General features: G+C 41.2%; 1 protein-coding gene across 2 annotated transcripts in view; it reads left to right on the top strand.

The window, feature by feature from the left end:
• Positions 1-23,941, top strand: part of GAREM1 (GRB2 associated regulator of MAPK1 subtype 1) — a 152,424-nt gene that overhangs the window by 19,563 nt on the left and 108,920 nt on the right. For both annotated transcript variants that reach the window (XM_030552994.1, XM_030552993.1), the window contains exon 2: positions 6,007-6,147. In XM_030552994.1, the coding sequence (XP_030408854.1) occupies positions 6,007-6,147 (141 nt within the window). The remainder of the gene's footprint in view (positions 1-6,006; positions 6,148-23,941) is intronic.

The following is a 23,941-nucleotide window of genomic DNA, read 5'->3' as shown; positions in this document are numbered from 1 at the left end:
TACACACTTTTCTTGGGTATCAAGTGATCAGAGGAATAACAAATTAAGTAGGAACCCTAATGCTAGAGGCTAGTCAAACACTGACTGACGTGGACCCACCAATGAAAGGAGGTATGGATTTTGGATTTGGCACAATCTAAGGCTGTGTCTAATTCTGTTGCTCTGGGACTGGAATACCATGGTACCAAGTATGGTATAAATACCTAGCTATGGCATGAAGTCTGCCCAGAGGAGATTGAAGCCATCCAATAGGGCTCACAATTTATTCTGTACCAAGAGGCATATAGTCAGCTTCTACAGTGCTGTCAGTTACTAGGGTTCACAATTTAGGGATGATTTTAGACCATGAGCTGCTGTTTCAGCTTTCTTGTGAGAAAGTAAAAAATGATTCTTCATTGTAGGAAGAGAAACATTTACAAGTTTGTGTCTTCAAAAGAAGAATAAGGGATAGTTCTAGGCTCAGTTTCATCTTGGAATGAAGACAAAGAAGTGCTTCCTTCAGAATTTTTCTGCTGGAAATATGGTATCCAGTCAAACTGGTTTATTTAAATGGTGTCTGTTACCTTTCTCCTTTTTCCCAAACTCTACCTCCTTTTAAAATGTCTCCAAAGTAAAAAAAATAATAATAATTTAATGTTTAAGGGGTGGATATAAACTTTTAACCAAGATGACCAAATGTAGCATTTTAAAATGTGTAGATTCTTGTAGCTCTGTATTTTATTTTCAACAGCATATTTTTGTAAGTGAATGAGTCATGTTGATCTTCATATTTTGTAAGTAACTTGAATGTCAGTTTACTAGTGCTTGTTGGAATTGAAAAGTGGTCACCTAGAATGTGTGTAATGGGCAAGAATGCTGTTTTATGAAACTTAATGGACCAAAATTTAATTGCTAAACTAGAGCAACTCCATTCACTGACTTTTAAGAGTAGAATGTGATTTTTAACTACTGCAGCAGACATGTAGATGGTATTTACTAAACACGCTCAGTTAAATAAAAGCATCTGCTCTTGCACAGTAAAATAGTGCATTCCTGTAAAATACTTTCACCGTTTGCCTTTTTGGTAGGATGCATGAAGCCATATAACTCTACATAAACAACGTCTACGCACTGACCCCCAAATCCTTAGTATGAAAGAACGGAGTTCATACTGAATATATTCTACCCCGAAAGCATTAGTTTACAGTTAAAATTGTTGGAGGCCATTTCCTAACACAATCACTTAAAATCGAGGAAATTCAGTTCAGGTACTGAGCACTTCCACACCAACTTCCAATGACATGACTGGCCACTGAAACATCCTAATACCCAAACTCTCACTTCTTTCAGTTCCAGCATATGACCAACCACGGTGCTCTCATCCAATTCTGAACAATTGCACTCAAACTTAAAACCTGATCTTGGTGTGAGATCCTACTGGTAGTGGAGCTTTTCTCTTTTAACAAAAGCTGACTGAGAAATTTCCAGGTTTATGGATCTTGGGTAGCAGATAGAATACCTCTGGTCGGGGCTTTAGGGGTATGTCTGTGTAGATTTGTTCCTGTGCTATAGCAGGGCGTTTCTTGAGCAGATGGTGTAGTTTCTTTCCTGGAAAACGATTTCTCTCTCTCTCTGACCTTGGGAGGCAGGCCAGTCTTTGCTTATAGACAGCCCCCAACCTGAAGCAAATACCAGCAACTACACACCACACCATAGAAACACTGACCCAGGAACCAATCCCTGTAACAAACCTCGTTGCCTACTCTGTCCCCATATCTACTCTAGCGACACTTTCGGAGGACCCAACCACATGAGCCACAGCATCAGGGACTCACTTGCCTGCACATCCACTGATGTGATATATGCCATCATGTGCCAGCACTGCCCCTCTGCCATATTGCATTGGCCAAACTGGACAGTCTCTATGTAAAAGAAAAAATGGACATAAATCAGACATCAGGAATGGTAACATACAAAAACCAGTAGGAGACCACTTCAATCTTCCTGGACATTCAATAACAGATTTAAAAGTAGCCATCCTTCAACAACAAAACTTCAAAAACAGACTTCAAAGAGAAACTGCTGAGCTGCAATCCATTTGCAAATGTAACACCATTAATTTGGGAGTGGCTGGCTCACTACAAAAGCAATTTTCCCTCTCTTGGTACTGACACTTCCTCATCAATTATTGGGAGTGGACCACATCCACCCTGACTGAATTGGCCTTGTCAACACTGGTTCTCCACTTGTAAGGTAACTCCCTTCTCTTCGTGTCAATATATTTATGCCTATATCTGTAACTTTAACTCCATGCATCTGAAGAAATGGGGTTTTTTACCTGTGAAAGCTTATGCCCAAATAAATCTGTTTAGTCATTAAGGTGCCACCAGACTCCTCATTGTTTTTGTGGATACAGACAAACACGGCTATCCCTCTGATACTCTACACTCCTAGTCCCCACCCAGTTTTAATTAATACAGTAAACATTGACAAATCACTTTGTGAGAACCATAAAAGAAACAATTCTTGTGTGTCTGTGTGCTTTGCTGAGTATATCTTTTTTTCATACTGTACAAGGATGACCTCTGAAATTCCTGATCATTACACTCAAGCTTTTTATTTGTGTATTGTTTTGAAATTATAACTTTGAACTCTCAGTGACAGAAAAAGATGTGCAAGGTATGCTTTGTACTGCCTTCAAACATCATGCACTGTAACCAGTGAAACTAGTAAAATACAAGTTAATTCCATATGGTCATGAACATTATATTTACTGTAGGACAAAGTAATTGCTTGTTGCCAATTACTATAAAAAGCATGAATGTAACCATATGAACTGTAAGTCTGCCTTAACCAGATTTTGAATCTGTTATTGGATGTCTTCCTGTAAAATCTTCTTCTCTTTTTTCAAACACACCAATTCTAATTTGCTGTGTGACACAAATATTTGAAGAAAAGTTTTGTATATTAGCAGTTAGCTTGTGATCAGAGTAGGCAAGATACCAGAGGGCGAAGATTCTAGAAAGGCTGTATGTGTGTGCATGTGCACCTGAGGTTCTTATGCCAATTACCTGGCGTTACTTCAAAAACATGGTGGGACTTGAGGCCATTCCACTACAGTGAAGCAAGTTTGCCATTTCCTCCCTAGACTCCCTCTCACCCCCCTCACTTGCTCAGGAACAACCGTGCTGCAGGAGTGGGTGTTATAATGAAAGTAGAAGAAATTTATATTAACTAAACAGACTCCATCCATTCATTGGAATATCAAGGAATGTGATAAATGTACCACTTAAAATTCAGTTCTGAATACTAATTCTTATGTTGAAGCCACCTTTTCTCTCTAGACTACAAATGGTGAGGACATACTGGAATAAAGTAGCAGGTGCTAAAGGACTATTTAATCTAGTGGAGAAGGACATAACAGGAACTGTAAATTGAAGCCAGACAAATTTAAATGAGAAATGAGGCACACATTTTAACCGTGACAAATCAGAACAAACTACCAAGGGAAGTAGTGGATTCTCCATGTCCTGAAATCTTCAAGACTGGATGTTTTTCTGGAAGATGTTGTTTAGACAAATGCAAGCTATTGCGTTTAATACAAGAGTAAGTGGATTAAATTCTTTGACCTGTTTTATACACGAGGTCAAACTAGATTACCTAATGTCCTCTTCTGGTCTTAAATCTATGAATTCACACAGAACACGTCTTTAAAATGTGTAGGTGGGTGGTACTTGCAGGATTAGAACAGGTGGTGGCCATTGCAAATGGAGTATTAGAAGTTTCCTGTTACTTTACTTTACTTAGTCCTGTTTGCCTATATCTCCTTTGTGGGGGATCTCAGCAGGGAAAATAAAAACAGTTCAAGATGGTGAAAGTATGAGAAATTCTGCGCTAATTATCTGCATGGAAGAACTTGAAGGATCCAGTTCCAGAAGTGGAGAAGGTATATGAGCTTCTGTAGTAGTTGACGGGAATATGCATTTCCATACTTGATAGCAAGGTTGAAAGAGGACTTGCTTTATGAAAGATTTTTGGCCATGATTGGTGGGGAACAGGGAAAATAAAACCTAAAATTATTGGCATTTTTGCCCCACTACTCCTGGCCTGTGTTGGTTACACATCAGTCTCTGATTTTAAAGGCATTGTAATAGCATGAATTTGCCTTAAGGCTCTTCCCTATGCGTTCAGTAGAAAGACTGAATGTGATTGAAGACAAGTAAGAGCAACATGCTATGGAGGAGACAGAGTATGGCACATGGACTGTCAGATACACTGTAATGTAAATACCGTGGCCCCAGAACCCAGTATGTGAGGTATTGTAACGACGATATCTTATCTATGGCCCCCCTTTTTTTAACACATTATGGGGTCCATTGCTCTTTGGAAGTTGTTTTGCACCTTCTCGTCTGCCATTTTGAATGGCCATGTGACATGACTCTCAGAGGCACTGTGCATGCCAAACACTTCTGTCCTGACCAGGAATAGTGAGTGGCATGTGCATCTGAAATTCGACAGGGACAAAGGAGCTGTAGAGGATAGATAGTTATGGGGCAAATGAACTGGGAGTGTTTGGGATGGGCTTGATAGCTGCCAATGGATGAAGGAAAGGCATCCGCCAAAACAACGTAAGCAAAGGTCGTCTTTACATATCTTGCTCACCTTGAATTTTCATTTACTTCAGCATTAGAAAACTTTAGCATAAAGACTGCAGGACTGAGCCTCAAATAACAGGAATTGCCAACTGGGTAGTGAGTGGGAAGAGAGTAGAATAACTAAACTGAAATAACTTTCCACCCCCAGGAGTATATCCAGTGACCTGTTCACCATAACTGATATGGCTGTAAATTCTTGTAGAACAGTCTAGAGCACCAAATGGAAGTCCTCTGAATGGACTGAGCCTGTGGGAGGAAATATGCTAATTTCAGATGTTAAATGTTGTAAACACAAAATATCTTTGCATATAGGAATAACTGACTTGTTACTGTCTGTAAACTTGTGAAAATTATTTGGTATCCTCTTATCTAGGACACTTATAACTGCAGTATATTTTGTGTGTAACTTGTTATACGTCTGTCTATGATGCCTGTTTAAAATGCTTTACTAAATAGGATTAAAGCAAGCATTAGTGCTACAAAAGTGTTGATCTGAATACATTCTTTAATCTAAATGACAGGTGATGCTTACCAGCTACATCTGTGTGTATGTAAAACTGAGATCTAAGTTTAGATTTCTGTGTGACTGCACCATGTCATGGCCATCTATCCTCAGAGGTGTCTTGTTCCTCTGCTATCTTTTTGATCAGAACATGGATCCACTGCAGTACAATAGGAGATACTTGATCAGTCTTATAAGTGCTTCTGCTCTTCAATGTGCAGAATTGTGCTTTCTTGTATTTTATGATTGAGCATATAATTGCAAAAGTGGATGATGAAATGGACCTTTTGTTTAGAAACAAAATACCTTGGTTGTGTAACTCCATAATTCTCAATAACAATTAATGTTGATTTTGTACAGACAATTCCAGTGTGTTCTTTAATAAGGCTTATCATTGTATTTGGAGTGGGGAAGTCTTCCTTTGTTCTGTTCCCTCTCACCACTTGCTGCAAAACCCCCAGTAAAGTATGAGTAAGCACACTGGTTATCTCTGTATTTTGACCCTTAAAATGTCATGTGCTTCTCATTAAGAGAACTAAATAAAAATAAATGGAGGCCAAAAAGTCTGCTCATTCTAGCTTTCTTCATAAGAACCTTAGAGTTGCTGCTGAATAACTGAATTACATTTTTCTAGTATTCATATGCTAGTATTTAATTTTATTTTCTCAAGTTGTAAGAGTAAATTGCTAAATGAAAATGTATAAGATTGTAGCCTGTCATCAGAAACTTTTGATATTTAAGTTGGGTAAAATACTTAATCACTACAGTAAATAGTCATGCAGAATACATGGCTTTAAATTGTGTAATACAGAGTTTAGTAATATTTCTTTATGCAGTGAATCTGATGTAATTTTTATATCTGTTTTGCAGGAGACGCTGTTGAAGGCCTTCGAGAGAATGATTACCTCGTGATTCATTCATGCCGGCAGTGGACAACAATTACAGCTCATAGTCTGGAGGAGGGTCATTATGTCATAGGGCCAAAAATAGAAATCCCTGTACATTATGCAGGTAAAGCTATAGTTTATTTTAAAATCAACTAATCAAAGAAAATGAATTGCCTATCAATTACATTGATCACTTTGCTTGGCAGAGAGAAGCTAAATATCTGGTGTTAGAGTGATGGTGTCTGAACCTTGTAACAGAGAGCATAAGAGGTACTGAAGCCACATCCAGGGCTACTGCATTAGTTTGAATGCATTTGTATTTATTTAGGCAACACGCTGGTAAATCACATAATTATTTACTAGAGTTATCAAACGATGAAAAAAATCATAATTGTGAGATTGAAAAAATAGTCCTGATTAATCACACTTTTAATTGCATTATTAAAAAATAACAGAATACCAATTTAAATTCAGCATGGAAGCATGTTCTCTGGAATGGTGGTCAAAGGATGAAGGGGCATACGATCTGGCATGCAAATACTTTGCAACATCGGCTACAGCCGTGCCTGTTCTCACTTTCAGGTGACATTTGACATAAGAAGGCAGCATTGTCTCCTATAAATGTAAACAAACTTGATTGGCTGAGCCAGAATTAGGATTGAGTGGATTTGTAGGCCCTAAAATTTTACATTGTTTTGTTTCGAGTGTAGTTATATAAAAAATAATAATTCTACATTTGTAAGTTGCACTTTCATGATAGAGATTGCACTTACAGTACTCATATTCGGTGAATTGAAAATACTATTTCTTTTTTTACAGTTCAAATATTTGTAATAAAAATAATATAAAGTGAGCATTGTACACTTTGTATTCTATATTATAATTGAAATTAATATATTTGAAAATGTAGAAAAACATCAAAAATATGTATAATTTAAATTGGTATTCTATTAACACTGCAATTAAAACTGCGATTAATCGCAACTAGTTTTTAATCTAGTTAATTTGTTTTACGTTAATCACTTGAGTTACCTGTGATTGACAGCCCTACTATTTAGTAAAAGAGGATATAATTTTGGAATATAATTAGCTGCCAGTAATTTTCATATGAACTCATTAACAGTATTTCATAGTATTTTTGAGTACCTTTTTAGTAGTAGCACAAGTGAAATAGGACAGAGATGGAATAAATTTGACACTTAGCTGCATATTTTCATGGTAGGGGTTTACAGTAGTACCACAATAAGAGCCAGAGAGTGATATAAAATCAGCATAGAATCATTAAGGTTGGAAGGGACCTCAAGAGATCATCTAGTCCAACCCCCTGCTCAAAGCAGGACCAATCTCCACTTCCCTAAATGGTCCCCTCAAGGATTAAACTTGCAACCCTGGGTTTAGCAGGCCAATGCTCAAACCACTGAGCTATCCCTCACCCCATAATTCTAACTCAACTTCAATATCTTCCTGCTACAGACTGCACAAAATAGACTTTTTTTATTGTTACACATAAATCGGTATAATTAATTAATATCACTTCCAAGTTATTTTCTTTGTGGCAAAAACTGCATTAGTACTATTTTATGTCACCTAAGAACTTACTGTATTTTTTTCCCCAAATTGGCCCGGATAAACATGTTTAGTATTTAAATGCTATCTACCATAGGAAGATACATAAACTCCTCTCCATGAGGGGGAAAAACTAGATGGGGACGATGGAAAGTGGAATGGACAACTTGAATTATAAACACTAATAAAATGTAAGAAACAAAATTGGGGCCACATTTTCCTTTTCTTTCCTATATTGTGTTGACTAGGTTACTGTCCTTTTGTTAACATGGTTGTTTTGGTTCCTTCTAATACATAATTAATGTAATAAAAGTATACTTAGTGTGGAAGAGCTTGCTGGCATTAAAGCAAAAAGTTTTGGATATGAAAGACTTGCAGCAGTGATATGCTATATTTCAATGATGGGACTTACTCTAGTTTTTTCCCCATTTCTGTTTCTCCTTGGAGTTTGGAAACTTAATTTTAAAAGTCTCATTTATATTCTTCAGAGTGAAGGCACATACAGTATATCATAACACATGTGGCATTAAACTTGTTTAGTATAAACAGATTTTAATTTATGCATAGTAGCAACAATCTCAAAGACCCCCACACTGCTTGAGCTGTAATGCTTTGGTCAAATAAACACTTAGCTTTCTACATACTGAATGGTGTGTTTTGGAATCTTCAGTGTACTCTTGGAAGATGGGGAACATAAAATTAAAATAATTATGGCACAAAAGAGTGCTGGCATCTTAAGGAGTTTATTGATGCATGATTGTTACTAATGTCTTTTTGCAGCAGTTAACTTATTTTACTGTTTTTCCTTGAAATATTGGTTTGTTTAATTCTGAATTTGAGATTAGGGTTAGATCCTAATCTGTTAGACTGGTATGAATCCAGAATCACGCCACCCTATGTAGTAACTCCAGATTTACATAGATGTGTCTGAGATAAAAATCTGGAATAATTAGGCTATACTCCCAAGATCCCACAGAAGTCTAGTTTTGCATAGGGACTCTATCAGTATAGGATGTGGCTAATACCACCAAAAAATGTGTCTTTTTAATATGCATAATACACTTTGCTTACCAGTAAAGAAACCATCACTGGAAAAATAAAACACTTACTAGAAAAGTAAAACCAACTTTCCCTCTACTTAAGTGTAATTCATTATATTGTAAACTAAACATTAAAATGCCTTCTATGGGTATAGAAAAGTTCTGGTCAAAAACTAAATATCAACTTCTGAATTTTGCCTTAACTAATGAAGAATTTCAGAGCTTACTCTATATGAGGTGAACATACACACTTGCTGGGTTCTGACACTATCCTGGAATAGCTTCAGACATTAGTTAGAAATTATTTTGAAAATATGCAGTGTTACAGGTGATGTAGTACTGGGAAAGAAGAACTTGTGTAAGTGTGTGTAGCCTTTTCTCAGAGAAGTTTTTGTAATCTACTGTTTGGATGGTGTGCTTATGTAGATTTAATGGCAGCTTCTCCACATTAACACACTGAACTGCCTGCCCTGATCCAAGTGTTACTAAAGGGTATGGTCTTCAGCTGTAGTTGGGGTTGATATGTACTGGAGGTATATTTAGCTACTAGCCAATTTATATAAAAAATTCTGTTTTTGTATTTGAAAAATGCCCATCACTTGGCAGTTGTTTGGTGTGGATTTACACCATTTAGAGTTGTCTTAATGGCCACTCTAGAGCTAACCTCTGAAGGATTTAAAATGTCTATTGGTGCTTTTTGTTATCATGGGGTGCTAAATGTTGTACCTCTATAAATCTTGGCTATCTAATGCTTTGCTGACTACCGTTCTTTTAATGAATGCTGTAACTTTAAGCTCCTATGAATTGGGAACATGCAGTGTGAATACCACACTAGCATTTTGATATTGGTTATTGTTAAAATTTTCTACAAGACCTATAGAATTCCTGTGGGTGTTATAATAGCAATGGGTGGGTTTTTTTAGGATGAAGTAGCTTTCTTCTGTCAAAATTATAGTAAAGTAGCTTCCGTCATGATTTTTGAGTGCAACTACTGAACGAGAAGGGGAAGTTGAAACTAATTTTATTCTCCTGGATTATAGGTTTAATTACCACGAGACTCTCATTCGTATACATAACTGCTAGTATTGAGCAAGCATTATTTTTGCTACCCCTCAAAATGAGGTACAAAGACTGTTTAGAACGTTAAATATTAATGTTTATTTCACTCAAAGCTTTTTTAGCAGGATAGAAATGAATTATTGAATGATGAATCCTGAGCTTAGCTCTACTGTCCTGCTGACCATCACTTCCAGGGTTTTTCCACTGCTTCAGTGTAAATATTCTACTCTGGATGGTGGCAGGTTTAGATTCTTGTTGCAGAGGAACAGTTAATTATGGCACAGCTGTTAAGTCTGTGAGTGTTCCCTTTTGAATACTGTTTCCAGTCTGCTTCCCTTTAGAGTAAAAGCTAAAGTTAATGTAGCATCTAGTTCAATTTTCATATAATTAAAACAAAATGGCTAATGTGATCTGGCTCCTAAAACAAAAGATAAAAGTCTTCACATGCATGTTAAATGAAGGGTGGGTCAAAATTAACATTTTGATTGTGAGTCATATCTTAATGTGTATGAATAGAATCTGGCTTCATGAGAATTTAAAGACATTACGTTACTTGGAATTGGCGTTAATTTGCTGTCTAGTGTGTCTGTCCTTTCCCAGGGTAATTGGTACCCACTGTCTTATTTCATAAATGAAACCTATCAAGGAGGCACCCTGTTGTAAAATAGCTTTATAAATGTTTAAAATACACCTAGTCCTAGATGCACACACTGAACAATGGACATCTGTCTCTGTAGCATCTTCAACTGATTGTGTGAATTATGCATGAGTCAGGTTGGAAAAATTAATAACATCAGCTCAGGCAATGATCTATAGCTTTCCGGATGTTAGTAAAAAATAGTCCGTCGTGGGGGAGGGGGCGGGGGAGCGGTCATATTATCTTGGGGCACAGGACTGAAGGACTTCAGTGATACACTTTCCTTTTAAACAAAAGGGACTTTGGAAATGGAAAGCACGCAGAAGCAGACTGCAGTATACTGCTTCTTATCAACATTGATTGCCTACCTCATCCCCATCCGTGGTAGTCCCCTTGGAGTCAGTCGGAAAGGTGAATTTCCTTGTTTAATGAATGGTGACTCCATAAACAGACACTTTGACCCTCAATTTGATTTGACCCCAGTGTGCTATACACTGGCACTTTACATAGGCTTGAAAGGGAGTATGTAATACACTAGCTGCTGCATGTGCTCATGTGTCACTGCACCGGCAATTCAGGCTTCTAATATCTTGGACCTCCATTAGGTTTCTTTTTGCTCAAGAAGTAGAGACTTTTTGATGCTGAGGGTCCCAGGTTCAGTCATTGCTGGTGACCATAATGTATGTGTGTGTGGTCATAGTTCATTACACCTGTATGTCCTTTCTTTGAAAGTCCCTAGAAGTGGACACATTACTCAGACTTGTCATTCTGCAGGCATTACATGTGGAGCAAGGACTTCAATAATTCAAAAAATTGACAGAGCCATTTGATTTTTTTTTTTAAACTAACAAAACTTTACAGAACAACAAAGATGCTGTGGGTAAGTATAATACAATATAATACATGAAGGGTGTGGAGAAAACTAATAAGGAAGTGTTATTTACCCCTTCACATAACACAAGAACTAGGTTCACCCACCTAATAATGACATTAATAGACAGCAGATTTAAAACAAACATAAGGAAGTATTTCTTCACACAAAGCGCAGTCAACCTGTGGAACTCGTTGCCGGGGGTGTTGTGAAAGCCAAAAGTATAATTGAGTTTAAAAAAGAATTAGATAAATTCATGGGAGATAAGTCCATCAATGGCTATTAGTTAAGATGGTCAGTGATGCAACCCCATCCTCTGGGTGTTCCTGGCTGACTGCTTGAAGCTGGGACTAGATGACAGGTATTGGATCACTCAGTAAATTAACCTGTTCTGTTTATTCCCTCTTAAGCATCTGGTACTGGCCACTGTCAGATGATCGGATACTGTGCTAAATAGACCATTGATCTCACCCAGTATGGCCATTCTTATAAAGGGAAAAAAAGTGTGGGGGGGGGGAGAGCAAGACAGAGAAGAGAAACTTATATTGAAGATAAGCAAGTTTGATGAAACTGGAGGGTCATTTAACCAATAATATCTCTGCCCCCGCCCTTCTGTTGTGACTTCCCCATTCAACCTTGCAGAACTGGAACTGTAGGGTTTAAAAAAAGTTGTATATAAAATGTAATATAGGGTCTAAAATCTGCTGTACCTAGATGGCACCTTGCTTGCCTCATTTGTTCTTCTGACTGCCATGTTTGACGAGTTTCCTCAGAGCAAGAACACTCCTCCTGAAGAGAGATGTAAAGCAACACGTTTTAAAAGCTAAACTTAAAAAAAAAAAAATTTTTCTCATTGCTTGGGGGCGGGGGGAGAATACCTCCTTCCATATATGAACACACAGATGACAGCTATGATGTAACTAGTAAAGAAGAAAACACTTCCTAATTTTTTAAAATAAAAGAACATCATATTCCAGGGTGTGTTACACTGTCATGTATTTTGGGTGTTGTAAACATTCTGCCTTTGACCTCATGCCTCACAGCATAGTGGAGATGTGCAATTATTGTGCTATAATAACACATGCCCTGTCCTGTTGCTTACCTACATGTTTTGATAGCTATCAGAGTGTCTCTTTTAAACAAAGCAATGATTGAAAAATTTAAAACTGCGTCATGTGAGCCTTTGACAGGTGAGGCAACTGGGATGAATAAGTCAGAAATCTCTTTGCTGGTTTAGTAGGATGTTATTGTATGATAGCTCTAAAGCTTGTTAATACTAGTTAGACTTGTTAATCATGGCCAAATGCCACATAGGGTTGTGTTGCTCATTTGTTTCCTGCTAATGAGGAGGATGATATTGGCTAAAGGCCCTCTTATAAGTGAACTTGCCTCTTCAGTTGTGGAGCTGGAGAGCGCTAAGAATACGTCTACACTGTGTTTTAAAACCGAGGGCTGCAAATCTCAGAGCCTGGGTCTAGTGGTGTGTGGAGGAACTCCGGGGGGGGAAGGCGCAGCAGGGCTGGGACCAGCCCCCCACAGGGGGCAGAGAGGGAGCCCCACCCAGCCCCTCTCCTGCCCCAGCTCTGCTTGGGCCCTGCTCCCAGCTGCATCCCCCTCATCTGGCCCCACACCTGGCCCTGTCTCGAGCCTCGGCGTGGCTCATTCCCACCCCCAGTTGCAGCACCAGCCTCTTCCTCCTTACCCCTATTCATGTCACTCCCACCCCTCCTCCCGCAGTAGAGGCCCCACTTCTGGCCCCACCTCTTGGGGGTGGGGGGAGGGGCAGAGCGCAGATGGGGTAAGGGTGTGTGAGAGACCCTCAAAAGTTTGGGGACCACTGATCTATAGACTCAGGCTTGTGTGGCTTGCCCTATGGTGTTAAAAAACAGCTATTCAGTTGTTTGGGCTGTGGCTCTTGTGGGTTTCAGATGCTAGGCTCCTGCCTGACTCCAAATGTCTACACAGTTGTTTTTAGCATCATAGCACAAGCCTGAGTCTTGCTCTTGTGATTTTTAAAATGCAGTGTAGATAGACCCTAAAACTCCTGTGATCTGTGGCTTTGGATGCTGCTCCTATTTCAAAAGGTTCTCTTGTCTCTTGGACTCCAGTTTGTGATTCGGACAGCCCTTCTGCCGTATGCTATATGGATCCTTGGGAATTATAAGGAAGGCACATGTCTTCATACTGTGGCATTTGCATACCAGTCTAGCTACTTTCTTAAAACATTTGACAAAGAATTATTAAATAGCCATGCTAAGGCTGTGGCTTGTCCAAGGTCACAAGGTGTTTGGAATAGAGCTGTGAACTTATTTGCCCCTCAGGACTATGCCAACCCTATTAGACCTCCACTACATACTAAGTATGCCCAGTGTCTCCCGGACACCTGTAGAGGAAGGAGAGGACACTGAGTTCTTCCTTGGCTGACAGTCTGAAGGTCTTCACTGCCAAAATTCAGCCATTAAAAAGCGGACCTTGCCGGGACAACTCTTCGCTTAAGCTTCCCACTGTGAATCCACAGTTGAGGGAAGCACCCCTTTCCCCATGTTCCAAATATTTAGTAAAGTACAGGGGCCTCTAGTGTCTAGTTGTCTGTACAATTGGAAAGAAGAGCAGGTAGTGTATATTTGGCTTCCTCTGATACCAAACATTTTTCTTTCTGCCAGTGGAACTGTATAGTCCTAGGTCATAGTGACTCCTCCTTAAGAGGTTCCAAGAAAAGAGGATGAGACCTAGAACAGGGAGTAGCATTGCTATTGGGTGGGGAGTTTATTCACATGAATTCTTCCTTACATGCAGCTGTACCACTCCCTGCCATGAAGCAGGGTGTTTTACTTCTTAATTTTACTTTGTACTGTGCCTGAGATAGTGTAACCTTGTCATAAACAGATAGCTAAGGGTTAATGTCTCTTTCACCTAAAAAAAAAAGTAACCTGAAGCACCTGACCAGAGGACCAATCAGGAAACCAGACTTTTTCAGATCTGGGTGGAGGGAAGTTTGTGTGTGGAAGTCCTTTGTTCTTGGGTCTTCTGCCTGTACTCTCTCAGCTATGAGGAGTGATTTTTTTCTATTTCCTGCTTTCTAATCTTCTGTTTCCAAGTTGTGAGTACAAAGATGGTTTGTTGTTTTGTATTTACATGTCTATAGTTGCTGGAGTGCTTTGAATTGTATTCTTTTTGAATAAGGCTGTTTATTCAATATTCTTTTAAGCAAATGACCCTGTATTTGTCACCTTAATACAGAGAGACCATTTTTATGTATTTTTCTTTCTTTTTTATATAAAGCTTTCTTTTAAGACCTGTTGGAGTTTTTCTTTAGTGGGGAACTCCAGGGAATTGAGTCTGTACTCACCAGGGAATTGGTGGGAGGAAGAAGTCAGGGGGAAATCTGTGTGTGTTAGATTTACTAGCCTGACTTTGCATTCCCTCTGGGTGAAGAGGGAAGTGCTAGTGTTTCCAGGACTGGAAATAGAGAGGGTGGACTCCCTCTGTTTAGATTCACGGAGCTTGCTTCTGTGTCTCTCTCCAGGAACACCTGGAGGGGAGAAGGGAAAAGGTTTATTTCCCTTTGTTGTGAGACTCAAGGGATTTGGGTCTTGGGGTCCCCAGGGAAGGTTTTTGGGGGGACCAGAGTGCCCCAAAACACTCTAATTTTTTGGGTGGTGGCAGCTTTACCAGGTCCAAGCTGGTAACTAAGCTTGGAGGTTTTCATGCTAACCCTCATATTTTGGACGCTAAGGTCCAAATCTGGGACTAGGTTATGATATGGTGTGCAGTGGTGGGATAGAGAGAATCCAGAAGCCAGTAGGAATATTATATTTTTCTTTTCTCTGCTAGGGGCTTTTAAGCAGAGAGAAACAGTTTGGTTTTTAAAGGGAACCATCACCTGCCTTGTAGGTGGGAAATTTCCTGTGATGTGGAACAATCATTGGCGCAGGGTTGTTAGGGTTGGCTGTGTTTTGCTTAGTCTTTTCTAATTCCATGGCCTGTCGGTGGGCTTCCCTCTGGAGTTCCAGCTGTTTTTGGTGGTCTGCATCTTTGGCTGCTTGCTCTCTTTTGTAGGCTGCCTCTCTTTCTCTTTCTCTCAGCTCCATCTCTTGTAGTCTTTTTTTCCAGTTCTCGCCTGTGTTCAGCTTCTTTGATTTGTTCTTCGGCCTCCATTTTTGTCTTGGTAGGCATGGTTCCTGTTTTCTTGTGTTGGGGTGCCCTCCGGTGTTTATTGTCTGAACTGCAGGCTCTGTTGCCTCCTGGGGTCTGCTTAGCAACAGTGCCTTTTTTCCTTTCTTCCTCTAGCTAATGTTTTCAATGTAAAGTAAACCAGAAAAACCACTTTATTTGCATGTGTATAGTGCTGGTATGTGACTCCTAATGGGAGTGCTATTGTGTGACAAAAGACCCTTAATAGCTCCTTAATGGTTTCTTGCTTAATATGCAAGCCACAACTGCCAGAGAGAGCAGAAAAAAAAATTCTCTCCGGTTCCCTTTAAAACCAAACTGTTTCTCTCTGCTTAAAAGCCCCTAGCAGAGAAAAGAAAAATATAATATTCCTACTGGCTTCTGGATTCTCTCTATCCCACCACTGCACACCATATCATAACCTAGTCCCAGATTTGGACCTTAGCGTCCAAAATATGGGGGTTAGCATGAAAACCTCCAAGCTTAGTTACCAGCTTGGACCTGGTAAAGCTGCCACCACCCAAAAAATTAGAGTGTTTTGGGGCACTCTGGTCCCCCCAAAAACCTTCCCTGGGGACCCCAAGACCCAAATCCCTTGAGTCTCACAACAAAGGGAAATAAACCTTTTCCCTTCTCCCCTCCAGGTGTTCCTGGAGAGAGACACAGAAGCAAGCTCCGTGAATCTAAACAGAGGGAGTCCACCCTCTCTATTTCCAGTCCTGGAAACACTAGCACTTCCCTCTTCACCCAGAGGGAATGCAAAGTCAGGCTAGTAAATCTAACACACACAGATTTCCCCCTGACTTCTTCCTCCCACCAATTCCCTGGTGAGTACAGACTCAATTCCCTGGAGTTCCCCACTAAAGAAAAACTCCAACAGGTCTTAAAAGAAAGCTTTATATAAAAAAGAAAGAAAAATACATAAAAATGGTCTCTCTGTATTAAGGTGACAAATACAGGGTCATTTGCTTAAAAGAATATTGAATAAACAGCCTTATTCAAAAAGAATACAATTCAAAGCACTCCAGCAACTATAGACATGTAAATACAAAACAACAAACCATCTTTGTACTCACAACTTGGAAACAGAAGATTAGAAAGCAGGAAATAGAAAAAAATCACTCCTCATAGCTGAGAGAGTACAGGCAGAAGACCCAAGAACAAAGGACTTCCACACACAAACTTCCCTCCACTCAGATCTGAAAAAGTCTGGTTTCCTGATTGGTCCTCTGGTCAGGTGCTTCAGGTTACTTTTTTTTTTAGGTGAAAGAGACATTAACCCTTAGCTATCTGTTTATGACAAACCTGACACCCAAATAGCACATGGCTCTCTTGGGGCTAATGTGCCCTAAACGGCTGCATAACTTTCAGAAAGAACAGTGCCTAAATGCAGTATTTTTAATACTTTTTTGGTACACTTCATGTAAGTAAATGTGTGCCACTTCCAAAAGACACTTATTCATCTGATGGCCCAGTAGTTAATGCTATTGTATGGAAGGCTACCTGTGATGTTGATCCCTGCTGGTTTTAGTGCCATTATGAAGACATCCAGTTGGTAACGTCTTTCTTGCAATTATTGCTGATAAAAGTACAGTCACTGACATGTGGTCATACATAACTGTTAGAGAAACATCCAGTTATAATAGTGCTTTTTTAGCTTTTTATCTCAAAGATTTGGTTAGTTGCATAAAGGTCCATGAAAATCATTCATCTGTTCCTCCCCAGAAACAAAGTGTAAAAGGTACAGATTTGAGGTGGGTTTTTTCAATTGTTTCTGTAATTGAAGAATCAAAGAGCCCCCATTTTTCTTAGGGCTTGGCTACACTAGAGAGTTGCAGCGCTGGTGAGGGGGTTACAACGCTGCAACTTAGGATGTGGCCACACTTGCAAAGCACGGCCAGCGCTGCAACTCCCTGGTTGCAGCGCTGGCTGTACACCCGGTCGAGCCTCGGGTGTAGGGATTCCAGCGCTGGTGATCCAGCGCTGGTCAGCAAGTGTGGACGCCCACCAGCGCTTTTATTGACCTCCGGGGTATAAGGAGGTATCCCAGAATTCCTGTCCACAACAAACCGGAAGAAAGGGAGAGCTCGTAGTTCAGCCAAACTGCTTATTTAAAAAACAAACACAGCTCCTGTTTGCTGAGCGAGCTGAGGCAGGCAGGGGAATTACTTTGGAATGTTCACAGCTGTTTGCTTGAAGAGAGAAACAGCACTCTCACATGGCAGGGGGGGAGGGGGAAGTCCGTGTTCAGCAGTTGCTGATCTGGTCTGACGGGTATTTAGCAGTACATAATTTGCATTTAGTGAATGAGAGAGGAGTGGGGGAAGGGAGTTAAAACTTTTAAAATGATTGAAGGTAGGCACAGTCCTTAGAACTTGCAAGGCAGGGAGCTGAGAACAGTGTCAACTCCAAAAATCCATTCTGTCTGTCTCCTCCACGCTCCCTGTCACATTCCACCCCACCCCCCTCTTTTGAAAAGCACGTTGCAGCCACTTGAATGCTGGGATAGCTGTCCACAATGCACCACTCCCAACAGCGCTGCAAGTGCTGCAAATGTGGCCACACTGCAGCGCTGGTAGCTGTCAGTGTGGCCACACTGCAGCGCTGACCCTACACAGCTGTACGAACCCAGCTGTAACTACCAGCGCTGCAAAACTGTAAGTGTAGCCATACTCTCAGTAGTGGTTGGCCCTTATTTAAATATTTCTGTAACTTGAGACTTCTCTTCTTGATGCTCTTTGGGGTTCTCTCTTTCCCTGTCCTTCAGCAGACTGCAGCATTCTTGTATCTTCTCTTGGGAACAAGTGTCCTGTACTCACATCTTTTTAAGAGACTGATCAGATAGGTATGTAGCAGGATTGTAGCCTTACTACCTTATATTAAAGTCAGAGACTGATTATTTTTTCTGTTTGAAAGCCTGGATTCCCAGCTGGATTTTAAAAATAGCCCTCTATGGAAAGCGATTAACTGTCCTAATGAAAGCCTTCAGCTCCTCCAAAATCTAAACGTTCATTTGAGGCAGATGGGAAGAGACACAACTAAATTTCTAGCCTTTCTAATTGGAGAAGATAACTGGCCAAACATGGAGTTTGTGTCCAATACAGCATCTTCCTCCTGATTCTTCAGGCAGCTCTGTGCTTCTGCTGTTGCTCTAGCTTTGCGAACTTGCAGCTGGATGAAAGCTTACCAGGGTCTTGTCAGTCTTCATTGGGATTTTTTCAGATTCCTTTGGGCGGCAATAAAACTGATGAAAATTTGGTTCAGTTTCACTCTGCTGCTGCTTAGGAAGGAACAGCAAGGCATATATTGAGGATAACGATTTAAAAATAATGGTCAAGGAAAGGGTAGAGTAGCAGCCCATCTCAGCAGCCAAGGGGCTGGGGGGAGGGTCAGAGAGGAGTGGGAAGCATTCTCTTTCCCTCACGCCAGTCTCAAAGGGCATGGTTACTGGTTTTGGTGAAGCTGGTAAAAATGGTAAGTTTCACTTTCTCCGCAAAACGAGAATCCATGGTCTCCTTTTATAGTAGGCAGACAACCTGTTCCTCTGTTAAAAAAATTTTGCTATGTCTTCCTTCCTTACAGACACATGTTATGGACTGAAGATGCATATTGGTAATGAAGGTCTAGGTGAACTAGTCATAGCTGACGACAGTATGTGTGTTTGTGCGGGTAGGAAAGAAAGTCAACACTGCTGCAAATGAAGCTCTTTCAAAGAATGCTGTAGTAACTGGTAGGGTTCTGATTTTAATTCAAATACAGGATCATGTAATCCTTATTTTGCTAGATCCATACTATAGAATTGTGATGCAGAATTCTTGCAAGTACAAATATTTAAAAGATTATTTTGGGGGTGACTGCTTTATTATGTGGATTCACTTGCACATTCCTTCTTTCGTCTTCCACCCTCCCTCCTCTTTTTGTGCATTTTGCCTCCCTTTCACATTGATCTCCTTACTCCCTTTCCTGGATTTTGGTCTCCTCCTCTAGGTCCAAATCTACTTTTGAAAAAAATGATATAGGTTTCCTATCACAGATGTAGGAAATAGTATGTAAAACCCACATTTCAGACTTGCCTTGATTAACTGCCCAAAATTAGAGGAGGAGCTGTTGTAACTAAACTAAAATGGCAAGTAAATAGTGCAAAAACAACGAATATTAATTTTGTTGCTTAAAATACAGCACACTGGATAGAAGTCTACAGGCAGACTTTGGGGATGGAGTTTGGAGGAGAGCAGGAAGCTTATAGTAGAGGATGATGTGATCTTGTAAATGTCTGCTCAGGCATCCAAAAGTTTCTTCTCAGAGTCAGTGTGTGCTGCTTGAACTGCTGATGGGAAGTCTGGTAGGACTACTTCATTCCTTCTCCTGAAAACCAGAAGACGTTATGCCTGGGAACCAAAGCAGTCACAACTGTCTCCTATTAAAGAAACTGACATCACAGGTTTCTTAAGCTATGACTGAACTGCTGTATAAAGCAGTGCCAGTAGCAAAATGGAAACACACTAGTAAGCCAAATATAAATTTGTTGGTTATGTGGGGAGTTTCAAGTAGAGTTTAAGTTTTAGCCAGTGATCCAGGACTGTAATTTTGTAGGGGGAGATACTTCCTTAAAGTATGAACAGTGAGCAGGTTTGTGCTTACTTTTTTTAAAAAAAAGTAATCCTTAAGTCAGGTGTGGGCAAACTTTTTTGGCCCAAGGGCTGCATCGGGTTTTGTAAATTGTATGGAGGGCTGGTGAGGGGAGGGGGTCATGGCCCGACCCCCACCTCCTATCTGTGCCCCCCACCAGGATTCCTGCCCCATCCAATCACCCCTGTTCCCTGATTGCCCCCCCGGGACACTTGCCCCATCCACACACCAATGCTCCCTGTCCCCTGACTGCCTCCGGAGCCCTGCCACCCCATCTAACCCCTCCTCTCATTCCTGCTGGGCCCCCAGAACCCCTGCCTCATCCAACCACCCTTTGTCCCTGCCACCCCATCCAATGCCCCCAATTGTTCCCCTGGGGCCGCTGCCCCCATTCAACCTCCTGTTCCCCCCCTTGACCTCATCCACACCCCCGCCCCCAAGCACCACCCCAAACTCCTCTGCCCTCTATCCATCTCCCCCCCTCTCGCTTCATGCCCCCTTACCGCACTGCCTGGAGCACTGGTGGCTGGCAGTGCTACAACCACGCCACCGCGCAGCACAGAGCACTAGGTCGAGTCAGGCTCAGCTCTGCAGCTGCGCTGCCCCAGGAGCTCCCAGCACCGCTGCCCAGAGCATTGACAGCTGTGTTACTAAAAGGTGCGTAGTGTAGACATAGCTGAAGAGTAGAACAGGTGGCAATGGAAGGCTGGGGTACACCATGAACTCTGAGGATTTAGCTTTATTCTGTAGGACCTAGGCTCTGAAGAAACACTACCAAAGCCTACAGCATTATTTTGGTTCAAGCTGTGTGTACATACTTTTTCTGTATTTTTTTCCCACTCAGCTTTTTTTTATTAAGTACAAGAATACTGCTCCTGTTATTGGGTAAACTGTAAAACACTCTTTTTTTTTTTTTTGAACCCAAGGGCAGAGCAGGTAACGTGAAGGGAAAATGCAGCATGCCTGGGTTTGTCACATGTAGGCTCCCATGCAGGCTTGGTTGGTGGGCCACCTGGCAGACAAGCTAAGACTTTAACAGAGACTCTGTTTTGGATGATTGATGGACTTCATAGGATAAGGAAGAAATTTAAAACTAAACCACTGAGTAAGTTACATTTTGGGAACGGAATCGTGACAGTGGTCCCCTTCAATATTCCTTGTGTCAGAGGTTCAAAGGTCACTATGCAGTGACACTGACCCACAGTTAGAAGAGAAAATGTTTTGGGATGGCCCTTTTATGTAGCCTTGAAGAAGGAGATCCCTTTCCTTGGATATGTCAATAATCTTCAGTTTTAGAACCCGTCCTGTACGGAACAGCTCATTGCATTGTATCTTAATTAATCACTAGCGTCAGCTCTGCCAAAATTAAATCTATTAATCTCTCATGAGAAACTAGAGAATGAAATAATAATACAGAACTGGCAGCGTACTTCCTTAGGATTTACATTCATTTTGGTGAGGTAAAGAAAAATGACCTCCTGAAAAGTACAAATATCTCTAACAGTGGACTAGATTGCTGGAAATCAGGGATGAAACTCTTGCATAGGAAAAATGCTGTGGTTTCTTAAACTTAAGTCTGATAGGCTCAAAATACAATCTACTTTAATCTCAGTTGTTTTTTTTAACTGTTTATGGAGAGCAATGCTAAAATCCAAACTTTATGGTTCTAGTGCATTTAAATGTCTTTCCTGCATTCCCTTCCCAACTCCCAGGCAGAACTGCTTATATGAAGAGTCTACGGTGTATTCTTGAGTAGTTTTTGTTTTTTGTCCTCCGCCTCCCCAATCCTGCATAAACCTTCTGCTAGTTAGCTGCCCATGGCTTTGGTCAAGGACCATACTGCAGAAGGATATGCAGCATAAGACACACAGTGCCACTAAATGAAGTACCTTACCTATGAAATGTGTTAGAACTACATCTGGAAGCAGGGCCTGGCCAGTGTTTGGATGGGAGACCTCTGAGGAAAACAGTGGACTGCAATATATATTGATAGCGCTTTGGTGGGTGGCACTCTGAGGGTACGTCTACATCTACAATTTTGCAGCGCTGGTTGTTACAGCTGTATTAGTACAGCTGTATAGGGCCAGTGCTGCAGAGTGGCCACACTTACAGCAACCAGCGCTGCAAGTGGTGTTAGATGTGGCCACACTGCAGTGCTGTTGGGCGGCTTCAAGAGGGGTTCGGGGAACGCGAGAGCAAACCAGGGAAGGAGACCAACTTCGCCGCGGTTTGCTCTCGCGTTCCCCGAACCCCCCTGCAAACCGCAGGGAAGGAGACCTGCTTGCACAGAGGTTCGGGGAACGCGAGAGCAAACCGGGGAAGTAGACCAGCTTCACCGCGATTTGCTCTCGCGTTCCCCGAACCCCCCTGCAAACCGGGGAAGGAGACCTGCTTGATTACCAGATGCTTCCTCAGGTATGCTGGGATACCTGCTTATTCCACGGAGGTCAAGAAAAGCGCTGGTAAGTGTCTACACTTGATTACCAGCGCTGGATCCTCTACACCCGAGACAAAACGGGAGTACGGCCAGCGCTGCAAACAGGGAGTTGCAGCGCTGGTGATGCCCTGCAGATGTGTACACCTCCTAAGTTGCAGCGCTGTAACCCCCTCACCAGCGCTGCAACTTTGTGATGTAGACAAGCCCTGAGTCAGAACAGAACCAATGTTCTGGCACAGTGCTGGATGAGGATCAGAGCTGAATTTAGTGCTGCTGGAGGTGTTTCATATCAACTGTGAATAAATAAATCTTGACCTCTGGTTGTTAAAGATCTAGAGGAGTCTCTCTCTCTCTCTCTCTGAGACTGAGTGCTGCGGGGGCTTGCTGTCTCTCCCAGCACAGGAGAAGGGATGACTAGGCTGAATGGAACTTACTGAAAACTTCTGCGGAAGGACTGAAGTTTGGTAAGATTTATGCAGGTCAGTCTCTTTTGTTTTAACCCATTTCTTTAACCACAGTGTTCGGCTCACTGTTAAATACTGTAGTATTGTGTTTTGAAAAGGCTGAGCTGTTACTGTGTATGGAGCTCCCAAGAGAGAGAGACTCCTGCAGTGACCCAAGCCAAATGGGCCCTGCAAAAGCAGCCACAGTGAGAAACAGATGCTGAAGCTGAGGGACCCAATCTAAGAGTGGGAGAGTTGTGGAACTTCCTTCAGGCCCTCCATCACTAGGAAGGGTGCACTCACAAGAGACTGCAGGGCGCAGCGTGCCCAGTGATCCATGACAGGAAGCATTTGGGATGAGAAGTAGGGTTGCTGTGTGGTATTAAACAGTTCAGACTTTCTCCAGACATTGCTGTGGTGTTTGGTGGTGAAGTGATCCCTATTGCATGGTATCAAATTTCTTTGTAAAGCACTTCGGTTTCCTTCAGGAGGAAGGTTGCTATAGAAATGAGAGCTTTATATTTATAGAGAACTATGAAAGTAGAATGCACAAAGATAGTTTGACTTCAGAACTGGTGGACTAAAGGGAGATAATGTCTTGTATCAGGGTGTGAATAATAAACATACTGGCCTGATACCAATCAGATGGTGTATCTGTCAGTGTCTGCCTGAAAATACCCTTTTTTTATATATAAAAAAGAAGGCTTAATGATATTCTTCAGGTTGCAAAAGCAGGGCTTATATCTGTGAGCAGGTCCCTGTACCTATGCAACTCACTTATTTCAGTGGGACCCCATCCAGGGATAAGGTTCTGTTCATGCTGATAGAATTTCAGGATCAGGGCCATAATCTTTAACCTGTAACAGTCTCCATTTATTTCATGACACTAAATACTGTGATTTGATTTAAGTTTTGTGATGTGCTTTTCAACACAGTTGTTTGTTAAGCTGTATTTATGGATAAAACTGCAAAGACTGGAATTTAGTTTCTTCTAGAAAAAAAGACATATGGCAAGCAAATGGCCCTTTGTAAATGAGCCTCCCACTCAGCAGTTGGCTGCTCA

The sequence above is a fragment of the Gopherus evgoodei genome, chromosome 2 (assembly GCF_007399415.2).
Source record: "Gopherus evgoodei ecotype Sinaloan lineage chromosome 2, rGopEvg1_v1.p, whole genome shotgun sequence".
Lineage (NCBI taxonomy): Eukaryota > Metazoa > Chordata > Testudines > Testudinidae > Gopherus > Gopherus evgoodei.
Note: the sequence above shows the minus strand (reverse complement) of the source record. Positions and strands in the feature narration are given on the sequence as shown.